The 11,524-nt window shown below is 36.5% G+C and overlaps 2 protein-coding genes across 3 annotated transcripts; both read left to right on the top strand.

Annotated features, from left to right (window-relative positions):
- Nucleotides 1-4,030: 4,030 nt before the first annotated feature.
- On the top strand, nucleotides 4,031-7,851 carry LOC18048381 (phosphatidylinositol 4-kinase gamma 7). Of its 2 annotated transcripts, none has more exons than XR_002906491.1 (2): nucleotides 4,031-4,252; nucleotides 5,293-5,467. XR_002906491.1 is itself a non-coding variant. In XM_006440766.2 (2 exons), exon 2 carries the CDS (start codon nucleotides 5,555-5,557, stop codon nucleotides 7,382-7,384), a length of 1,830 nt encoding a protein of 609 aa, XP_006440829.1. In that variant the 5' UTR covers nucleotides 4,031-4,248; nucleotides 5,293-5,554; the 3' UTR covers nucleotides 7,385-7,851. The 2 variants fall into 2 exon arrangements, 1 of the variants encoding a protein (XP_006440829.1); XM_006440766.2 differs by having other exon boundaries at nucleotides 4,031-4,248; nucleotides 5,293-7,851.
- Nucleotides 7,852-7,969: 118 nt separating this feature from the next.
- LOC18049694 lies at nucleotides 7,970-11,201 on the top strand. The gene is made up of 3 exons (XM_006440767.2): nucleotides 7,970-8,468; nucleotides 8,726-10,259; nucleotides 10,780-11,201. The coding sequence occupies exons 1-3, from the start codon at nucleotides 8,235-8,237 to the stop codon at nucleotides 11,019-11,021; spliced, it is 2,010 nt and encodes a 669-aa protein (XP_006440830.1). The 5' UTR covers nucleotides 7,970-8,234; the 3' UTR covers nucleotides 11,022-11,201.
- The last annotated feature ends 323 nt before the right edge of the window (nucleotides 11,202-11,524 follow it).

An 11,524-nucleotide genomic window follows, 5' to 3' on the forward strand; every position in this document is an offset into this window, starting at 1 on the left:
ATGCAATGCAATATTATGTAATGCAAGCTACCAAATATACCCTGATGCAAGAATGGTAAGAGAATTAACTTTTCAAATGAAGAGAAAAAATTTGAAGGTTATACACTCATTTAATCCTTAAGTTTGTGCCAAATACTTAGTCAAGCATTATATTTTTAAAAGTTATTCAAAAGGCTTATGTTGCATACTCATTTTTGTTAAATTCTGCTTTATTTTTCAGGATTCTCTATTTTAAAAAATTTTAATGTCTAACTTATTACAATTCTTAGTTATATAAGATTAAACTAAACAACTATAGAGGTAATAATAGCGATCTTTTACATAATTTTAAAAATATATGGATTAATTGAGTCATTAGCTCAAATTACAAAAGCTAGAGGACCATTTATCCAAATTTGAAATCGCAAGCCTTATTTCCTATCTACTGATATTATAAATTCAAAGTTTGATCAGCCTATCACTTTGATGCCATACACCACTCTAGATAGACGAAATGGGAGTCACTTTCTTGAACATTGAGTTTGCCACCGATCAAGATTAGATTAGATAAAATAAAGCACAAAGAAGATAAGGTGAAAGGCAATACTTGATAGCTAGCTGGAATCTCTCTTTATTTCTCATGTATTGATAAGCAATTATTATTTTTCATCAAATGGGATTCAACTATAGTGAAAAGGGCATAGCTTGAGAGAATCTTTATAATTGGAAAATACAGTTTTGGAAGATTGATAAAAGAAGTAAAAGAACTTTAGTTTCATCATCTTCGCTATCACGAGAATAAGATCATTTGAACTTGACGGTTTAGGTTCACGTTCACAAGTATAAAATTAGCCGATCAACTAATAAAAATTAATTCAATGGGAAAATAACAACATTAGTGAAAAGAATGACGAATACTGATTTATTTCTTATATTTTAGGTTAAGGACTCATTTAGTCTCTATATTTAAAAAAAGAGTAATATCTCAAGACAGTCTCTTGTTAATATGCTGCACTCTTCCCCTTACTTTTTATTTACTTTTACAATAATATCCTTGGAACAATCTTTACAATAATTTCTATTTACCAAAATTTCCAAGTTAATATCAAATTAATAAATTAATATTTTTTTTATTAATGTCTCAAAATTGTGTAAGGATATTTTTGTAAAAACAAAAAAAAAGTAAAGACAAAAGTGTAACACATTTATTAAAAAGGATGTTCGAAGATATTTTTTAAAGTATAAAAATTAAATATATATTTAATATAAAATATAAAGACAAAACGAATATTTTAATTAATGAAAATGTTTGCGCGAGAAAGACAAGTCTATTCTGTCAAGTCAGTCTCGCCTGTCAAAGCTGTAGCATCTTGTGCTGTTGAAAAAGATTCAACTTCCACTAGACAGCAAATTCAACTTCATGAAAAGCAATCGTGCCCAAAAAATCAACCCCTTCTATTAAATATTCTTTGAAAGTTTCTTTTTATTGCTTCAGAGAGAATTAGGCCCCAATATGATTTAGACCGCGCAATTTATTTTGAATTGCTTGTAACATGGTTGTTGCTAGAAATGTTAAAAAAAAAAAAAAAATTGCAGGTAATTTTACTACCGTACTCTTGCCGTTGGTCTAATGTGATGTGTTTTGGTCAAAAAAATATGAAGAATTTTTGAAGAAATGGGATTTGGTCCATAATTTATTTGCAGGGACTGTCCTTGGGTACCGGCTGCTTACTGGTTAGCCCTCTGTTAATTCACATTTCACGTTGTTTCTAACGTTCCATTTGTTATTTTTTTATAAATAATTATTTCTAACTATAAATATGAAATGTATGAAATCAAAGGAAAGACTTAAGAAGAGGATTCCTTAAATACTTGGGAATTTTGAGAATATAACTACGTTAAATATTTATTGGCAGAGCTTTACCACCCTAGTGGTTCTACTCGGCTCGAATCTAGATTAGACGGAATCTAATGTAGTTTTTAAAAATCAGATGATTTAATACACCAATAAAAAAAGAAAAAAAAAACTTAAAAAGAGGATTCCTTAACTTTTCTTCATTTTTGTTTGTTTAGGAAAGCCGAATGAAAATAAAAGATAAAGAAGAGCTTTTTTTATTTTTTATTTTTATTTTTTTCTAGTGGCATGGACTCATGGCCTTTGTTCTTAGAATTTTTCTCTGAACTCACTAATTGTAGAAAAAGTTTTAGTCGGCAAGCTAGAACGATTTAGTAGTTTTTCGTTTACCTTTTGCATTTTCCTTTTTTCATTTCATTGCAAAACCAAAATATCAAAAAGCAAGAACTTCAAAAAGTTTCTCTTCTTTTCTTTTCTTTTTTTGGCACTTGGTTAATAACCAAAGATGGTTATACTTTATAAACAAGCAAATAACATTTTCCTTAATTAAAAAAAAAAAAAAGAGAGAGAAAGAATATATATTTAGCGTTTCACCAAAAATAACTAACAACAAGTGAAAGTGATACATTAACCTCCCTAATGCCGTGGGATTTGAATAATCATTTTATTTCTAAGCCATTAATAATGATTCACATCAATTTCCATATTCCTTAACTTAATAGGAAGTGATGATGTATTTATGTTAACGTAAGATAATATAATTTATCGCTTAAATTTTATTTTATTTTAATTTTTTTCTTAAGAGTAAAATATTAATAATTGCACAACTTTATTTTAAACTCCATTGATTTATAATTATTTTTTTATTGCATACTATTCTTTGTAAATTGTAACAAAAAATTTATCGAGACTAATTTTGATCAGCACGAGAGTAAGAAGTATAGTTTAAAAATTATTTCTTGGAGAAAATTTTCCACATTTTAACAACAATGCGAATTGAATCATTTCTCTTATGAAGAAAGGCAAAAACCACGGCCTCTTACAATTCTTAATAAATCTGCTCGCCTTGGCTTTGTTGAGATTTTGTTCAAAAAATTTTCAGTATCACAATGAGTACTCTCATCCTTTGAAAATGACATTGCAACCCATTTCCATCAATGCCCCTCCGTGAAAACTTTTTAGGCTTCCATACATTATATTACTCTTGTAATGGAGGGTGGTTTGGGTATTAAAATAAACAGTTACGTACTTTGGGTTGGTCGGTCTGGGTCAGGCCCATGACCAGTCCCTGCTGCCCGGCGTACAGGAAGCAAGTGCTGCTCCTTAGACGGCGACATTGCCACCTGCTCACCCAATAAATTGCCTCCACGTCATCGCCTGCACGATCACCCCGTACACATTCTTATGGTGGCGCTGTTCCTTCTTTTAGTTTTGATCGGACGGCTTTCATTTTGGGTTTCTAGAGATCTCCTTTGAGCGTTGCCGCATTGCCGATTCACGACTCCATTACAACTTTGTATGACTGACAAGGACACGCTTTCATTTTGGTTATGCGAAACAAGGGAAAACTGGTGCAGTTGTGGTACTGTACTATAGTTGTATCCAGTCGTCAGATGTCAATAAATCCTACCAATCTAAGTGTATCCAACGGCTGGATGCAACTGTGGCACAGAGTATCACAGTTGCACCGTAGCCTGATCCGCGAAACAACGACAAATTTAAAAATTTTGAATTCTTCCAAATTTCGACCAACCTTTTTACATTTTTGTCCCTCCCATGATAGTTCTGTGAAAATTGTTAATTTCTCGAGATTAAATGTCATTTTTGTTTTAATCTTGTAATTATAATTGTAATATATACATTTTACTATAAAATTGTTATGAGAGGTCGCATTGCATTTACCGTGTGGTTTGAGTTCATCATCTATCGTGATTCTTTAACTGGAAAGTAAGTAATTCATTTTCAACTGAAATAATACTCACCTTCCATTAAATTGAATCATTTTAATGATTTATCTAATAATTATTACATTTGGGCAAAAATAGATGTCAAGTTACATTTTAACTGTAACGAAGTCCTTGCGAAATGAGTAAAAAAAGTAGTGGAGCTAAGGACATTCTGGTAATTCTAGTGGAACCGTCAAGGTCCCTTCCTCGTTGCTCATGTGAAGGCCAAGTCACTTTAAAAAGTGAACAATGTAAGCAAATGCCAAAACACAGAGAGAGGGATTTTGGGGCTGGCTTTGCTATAAAGCTGAGGTTTGGTTTCAGAGGAAACTCTGATCATCAATCACCTCGTAGCCTTCGCATCCCGACTGTTGATCACTCATACTCCGCTCATCGTCAACGGTCGTGATCCTCTCTCTCTCTGTCTTTCTCCCTGTGATCTTCTTCTTCGCCTCAAGATTCCATCAAGTATGTAAGTCTTCATTTGCTTATCTTTTTTTTTTTTTAAATTTGTTTTTCATGCATTTCTTGTTTAAGCTTTGATGGAGGAGGAGTACTTTTCAATGCGCTCTTCTCAAAATTTGATCATCGCAAGATTCAGTTTTGCTTAGCGCACCGTTTGGACGGCGAGAACATGCGTGAAAATTGAAAATTTCGAACTTTTTATTCTTTTTTACTGTTTGCTGTCAAAATGAAGTGAGATGAGTGTGACCAAACTCATTGACATCTGTCCTTTTTGCGGCTTGCTTTCTGATTAATCAAGCAGATGCTTGGGGAAGAGGATGCAAGTTATGCAAGTCTTGTAGACGAGGCAAAATTTATTCTTTCTTTATTTTCACCATTTTGTTTTTAGATCTTTCTGAAGAAATAATAAACGACTGCCTTTAGTGAATTAGTAAACTACTGAAAATGTTACTTAAAACTGAAGCAAATATTTGGTATGCCTTCCCTTTATTTCTTTTGATTCCGTACAGAATTATTGCTATTCTTGTAATTACTTGGAGATGTAAGCGTCTTTATTATACATACGCTTAGTAATGTAAAACGGGTAAGTATGTGTTGATAGTCTGTTTATGAATGAACGATACTTGCTTTTCTTGATGAAAAAGGAAAGAAAGAAAGAAAGAAAAAGAGCTGCATAAATGTTGAAAGGAGAGTGCTGATGCACAATTTCTTGATTTACGATCTTGTATATGAGCTTGCGTATATTCTTGTGTGGAAATGATGCAGAATTGGGTTATGAGGATCTTTAAAAATTATTAGCCACATTGAAGCTGATCAATGTATTTTTATTTATTTTTTTATTTTTTTAAAGTGTGTCTTATTGTTAAGTATCTTAAATAAGTCTATATTGGATCTTCTTCAGGGATTTTTTGATAGGTTTATTATTTGGGGCACGTTGTTTCTGTTCTTGTTAATATATATGATTTGGGTAATATCAAATGTACTTATCTTAGTTTGGAAATTCATTGTGTTTAATTTTTTCTGACTTTTGTTCTACAAATTATTCAGGCATTGTCCATGAATCCTCCATTGTAGCTATTTTCTAGACATCTTCTTGGTTCGGATGTGAATGTTTGTGGATTGATTATGCACTGGTGATCCTGCTGATGGTCGATTGGCTTTTAATATCTCTCTCATTCAGTTGGTGTCAGACTGGCACCTCTTGAGGGAGGGGACGAGTTTTTACTTTACTCTCGCTGCTGTTAGTTACCTTGAACACGGCAAGCTCTCTCTCCCGTCTCATAAGTTAGGGAGTCCTGTTCAGACTCTGATGGCTGTTGCAGTGTTTAATGGTCCATGCAGTGGTGAGTACCATGGGAATTTGGGCGCAAAATCTTCTGGGACAAGGCGAGTGTTTGTACAGACTGAGACAGGCTGTGTCTTGGGGATGGAGTTGGATCGGAATGACAATGCCCACACGGTGAAAAGAAGGCTGCAGCTTGCCCTCAATATCCCTACTGATGAGAGTTCCTTGACATTTGGGGATCTTACACTAAACAATGACCTTAGTGCCATTAAAAAGGATTCCGCTCTTCTTCTAACTAGGAATGCCATGCATAGGAGCTCGTCGTCTCCATGTCTTTCACCTGTGGGAAAGAATCACCAGCAGAGGGATATGAGTGGTCCAATTGAGATATTAGGGCACCTGAGTTCTTATTCTAGAACGAATGAACTTGTTAAGGAAATTGTGGAGGGTATCAAGAATGGTGTTGAACCCATCCCCATCCATGGTGGGCTTGGAGGTGCTTACTACTTCAAAAACAGCAAAGGCGAGCATGTTGCTATTGTGAAACCAACTGATGAGGAACCTTTTGCGCCAAACAATCCAAAAGGATTTGCAGGGAAAGCTCTTGGGCAGCCAGGCCTGAAACGTTCTGTCAGAGTTGGGGAAACAGGATTCCGTGAAGTAGCTGCCTACCTTCTGGACTATGATCACTTTGCCAAAGTTCCCCCAACTGTCCTTGTGAAGGTTAGACACTCCATCTTTAATCTCAATGATGGAATGATTGGAAATAAACTTCAGAATGGGAAGAAGGTTAGCAAGATTGCATCTCTGCAGCAGTTCGTTCCTCATGACTTTGATGCGAGCGACCATGGAACCTCAAGCTTTCCTGTTGCTGCTATACACAGAATTGGGATATTAGATATCAGGATTTTCAACACTGATAGGCATGCAGGAAACCTTTTGGTGAGGAAACTTGATGGGGGTGGGAGGTTTGGTCAAGTGGAGCTTATCCCAATTGATCATGGTCTTTGCTTGCCAGAGAGCTTGGAAGACCCTTACTTTGAGTGGATGCATTGGCCTCAGGCTTCAATTCCTTTCTCTGAGGATGAGCTTGAGTATATTAGAAATCTCAATCCAGCGCACGATTCTGAGATGCTACGGACAGAGCTGCCCATGATTCGGGAGGCATGCTTACGAGTTTTGATACTCAGCACAGTATTCCTCCAGGAAGCAGCAGCTTTTGGGCTATGTCTCGCTGAGATTGGTGAGATGATGACTAGGGAATTTCGTAGTGAAGATGAGAAGCCTAGTGAGCTTGAGATTGTATGCCTTGAGGCAAGGAGGATCATAGCAGAGAGGGAAATTGCAGGCTTTGACGCTGAGAGTGGAGAGGATGACATTCTGTTTGATATCGATTGTGATGATGCAGAGTTTGACTGGGCATCAAAGATGTCTGGAGATTTCTTGAATCAAGGGTCATTTAGTTATGCTTCTAACATTTTGAATGGACATCACCTGCCATCTGAAGTGGAGAGTTTTGAAGAGGATGAAGCTGAGGGGAGTTTAGAGTCTTATGGAGATAAGCTGCCCCTGTCTCTAAACAGAACGGACTCCCATGAGAGAAGCCAAGATAACCAAAATGGAAAACCAGAAGGCAAATGCCTGGTGGGTTCAGTATCTGAGAGCAGAAGAAGTGCAGAAGAGCTGTTACCTACAACCACAAGCTTCGTGAAGCTCACTGATATGAACGAAGAAGAATGGTTGCTGTTTCTTGAGAAGTTCAAGGAGCTTCTTCACCCTGCCTTGGCCAAGCAAAGGCACACGACTATTGGGCATGGGCAGAGGCAGAGGTTGGGAACTTCATGCAAGTTTTAAGATAGCGTTAACCACCTGTTAAGTAAAACTAGTGGTGAAGGAGAAAAATAAAACATGCCACTAGGCTGGTAGAATTTTGAGGATGTCTAGGTCTGTTTTGTAGGATTGATATGCCTGGCGAAAGATAGATATGTCAACATATATATAGTTGGTAAAGAGTAGACTAAGATGTAAATATTCTCTGGGATCGGAGGTTCAGCAATCACAGTAGTAAAAAAGTAATGATAAGATCAGACCTTATGTTAGCGTCGGTTTTACCATTGATGATCATCGTCGGCTTCATTGTCGTTTTCATCATCTTATGTACCTTTTACATCTATATCGAAAATTTCAGGTGACAATCGGAAATAGAGGAAAGTTCTATTTACCTTGATCAAATTGGATTAGGATATCCTTATTGTTTGAGGAATTCTAAATTTTGTAGAATCTTTTTTCGCACACGTATATTTTATGAGAGAATTATATCATGAGGGAATTTCAATCTCATAAAATAAAATTATGGAAATTTTGCTATAAAAATATTCTTTTTTGATAAGCGTCGGCAAATTTTTCTTTTTCACTAAAAAACAATTAAATAAAATTTTGAAAGGCAAAAGCTAAGCAGTTTTCAGTTCCAAGTAGGCCCAAGCCAGTTGTAAAAGTCCTAAACAAACTCGCTTGCCCTCTTGCACGGAGAACGTTGGAAGGGACGAAGGGTGCAGACGCACAAACAAAAGCAATGGCGCATGACTAGGACTCTCCTTCGCCCAATACATCTTTTAATCGAAACAAACCTCTCAAAACCCTAAATTAAGATCAACCAGAATCACCGGAGCACAACCAACGCTCATCGAAATCAAATTCAAAATCAATGGAGGGATTACATTCTCGCAGCTGCGGAATATGTCTGATGGACGAAGGAAAATCAATCAGAGGCCAAATCGACAGCTGCGATCACTACTTTTGCTTCGTGTGCATCATGGAGTGGGCCAAGATCGAGTCTAAATGCCCCATGTGCAAGCGCCGCTTCACCTCTATTCGTAGACCGCCGAAAGACGGTGTCTTCCCCCGTGAGCGATTCGTTGTTGTTCCAAAACGCGATCAGGTTTTTACTTTCTCTTTCCTCGTTTCTTACTGTTGTTTCTATTTAATTTCACTGATTTAAATTTAGTTTTATTGTTACTGTAGAAGTAGAGAAGTTTCTGTAGGCTTTGATTTTGCCGCCATATTTTGTTTTAGGTGTAAATTTTGTGATTGCGTGACTTCATAGTTTAATTGCTTAATATTTTCCAGTATTTATGAGTTTTGGCTTAATTATAGTAATTATAATAAAATCTTACTGATTAGGGGTTGGTTATGCAGATTTATGGTGGGTTTGGAATTGCGTCAAGCAGGACTGCTGATCCTTATGCATATGTTCGATGTAATGTGTGTCAAGGCACTACTTATGAAAGTCTTCTACTACTTTGTGATCTTTGTGATACGGCTTCTCATACTTACTGCGTTGGCATGGGTAATGCTGTGCCTGAAGGTGATTGGTTCTGCCATGACTGTACTGTTTTGAGGGATGAACACGACAATGCTGAAATTGAAACTGATACTGAAACTGTTTTTGGTGATGGTAGTGTTAGTGAAGTGGTTGTTCAAAATTCTGACTCTGAACACAACAATGCTGAAACTGTTGCAGAAATTGTTAATTTTGGTGGTAGTCAAGAGGTTGTTGAAAATTCTGGATCTGAACCAAGTACTGTTGAAACTGTTTCTGACATTGTACGCACCGGCGGCAATCAAAATATCGTTGAATGCTCAGGGCCTGACTGCATTGGTGCTGATACCATTATAAACTCCCATGAAATGCCACCAGGTGATGCAGGTTTTGCCCTCTTTGAAATAGTAAGCTCAATCCCTCATCCAAAAGAATCCTTGTATAGATTTTGGAATTCACATCCTGTTTCCCCTAGAAGGGGAATTGTTATTTTGGATAATGCAACTTCTCGGAATGGAAGAATGGATCAGAGCACTGCAGATAATTCAACTGAATTGGGTGCAAGAACATTGCGGCGTTGTCGAGATTTGCAAGACCGTATACAAGCAATACGTGAGAATTGGAGTGCGTTGCAAAACAACTCATTAAGGTTCAGTTCTATTCCAGTCGAATCAGGTACCAAACATCGTAAAAGACATAATGTTAGTGAGGTTTCGCAAGAGAGATCAGGTCAACCATGCCCCTCCACTTCCGGAAGTGGTCAGCATCTGAGATCTCAGGATGGTTCGTCTTGTGACTCACATGATGTTGAGAAAGCATGGAAAATGATGAAAACTGCTAAGTCAATGCTCCGGAAAAGTGAAAGGGCCAGCAATGTATGTAAGTCCTCTAAAAATCTTAATATAAAAGTAAATGCTTCAAAACAAGCAATGAATACAAGGTCAAGTCTTCATGATGCTGAAAGACAACAGCCTGGAAATAGGTCTGTTATGTCAGATCGCCGAAATCAGAATACGGCTATGACGGTTGAATCTTCTGAGAGGCTTCAAAGTACTTATTCAACAGGATTGGCACAATCACCAGGGAGTGGGAAAGGAAATATCCAAAATCAGAGTAATGTCTGTAATTTCAAAGGGGCAAGACTGATGGGAAAAAGTATATGCGGAGGTTCATCAAGTATCCCTAATAAGCAAGGTGATTCTAGCTCAATAAATTTGACAGGGCCAGTGCCTGGAACTTCTTGTTCACATATTGGTGAACACGATGTACTTCCATCTTCCAGTAAGATCGTTGACCCTGAGGGAAAGGTTCTTGCAGAAAGCAAAGCAAGAAAATATGATCATGCAAAATGTGAGATCCAGTCTCTTGTAAAGCTCAACTTAAAGTGTTTAAGCAGAGACAAACGATTAGGTATGTTTACAGTATTTCAAGGATCACTAGAGATAAATTTCTAGCATTGGCAAATGGCAATCAATATTTCGTTTAGTATATTAATCTTATATGCTCCGGTTTCAGATAGTTTGTTATATCTGAATATTATGACTGATTTAGTGTGTAAAGTTATTAATGATAGGAGACATAAGTAAATGCCTAAATTGTTAGCATTGCAACATGGATATTGTGCAATCACTTACCACTTAAGATATGTGGACATCCCATATGTCCCAGTTCCATCAAACATAGACTTGTTACCCATTGTGTACTGGCAAACTATTGACATATTTCTGACAACACAGCATAATTAGTCGTTGGAACGAAAAGGATATCTTTTGAAACTTGTTCCAGAAAATCCTCTCTTTTCTACTCTCAACTGCAGTTTTGCTTGCTTACATAATGTCCATCATGGCCTTTTGCTATATTATCTTTGTTTAATTGGTATCTGAGGTATTTAAATAAAAGTGATCTAATTGCTTTATCTTTGCTTGTGTAGAATATGATGCATTCAAGAAAGTTGCAAGACTCGCCACACACACCATCTTGGCATCATGTGGTTTAGAGCACCCAAAATCTGGAATTCGCTTTCATCCAAGCTCAACAGTCTGCAGTCATGGTGAACATATCAAAAAGCTTTGTAAATCCACTTTGATGCCAGATTGTTGTCGAGAATGCTTTTATGCTTTTGTAAAGGATGTTATTCGCTCCATTATGTTTGAAAAAGTAGATGGTACTTAGAATACATTAATTTCTCTGAGCAACGTAGGAAAGGGAAAATTCTCTTTTCTTTTTTTTTTTTCCCAAAATTTCCCCCCTTTGGGGGGCAAAGTTTGAGTTTTTGTATATATATTCTTCGTTCTTACTTCTTAGTGGTCCTTTAAGGCATGTATGTGGTAATAAATAATTACTCTATTTGATTTTATATGAGTAAATATATCCTCTCGCATGGCATGTTCTCGCTTTTAGCGTATATGGCCATATGGTAAAGAAGCTACAGATAGAATACCGCTATAAGGATACAAAATCTTGATTATCATATAGATCAGGGGAGTGTTTATACATCGGCGTAACATTAAAATTTGCACTAAACATTAAATTTGTAATATATGATGAATTGCAGGATTACAACGTTGTATTAAACATTGTGTTTTGAGTTATACATCGACCACCCCATCGTTTAACTCTTTGCTTTTATCCTCTCCGCCTCCGGTCTTGTCGCTTCCACAGCCTCGGTAACGAGT

The sequence above is a fragment of the Citrus clementina genome, unplaced genomic scaffold, assembly GCF_000493195.1.
Source record: "Citrus clementina cultivar Clemenules unplaced genomic scaffold, Citrus_clementina_v1.0 scaffold_3, whole genome shotgun sequence".
Taxonomy (NCBI): domain Eukaryota; kingdom Viridiplantae; phylum Streptophyta; class Magnoliopsida; order Sapindales; family Rutaceae; genus Citrus; species Citrus x clementina.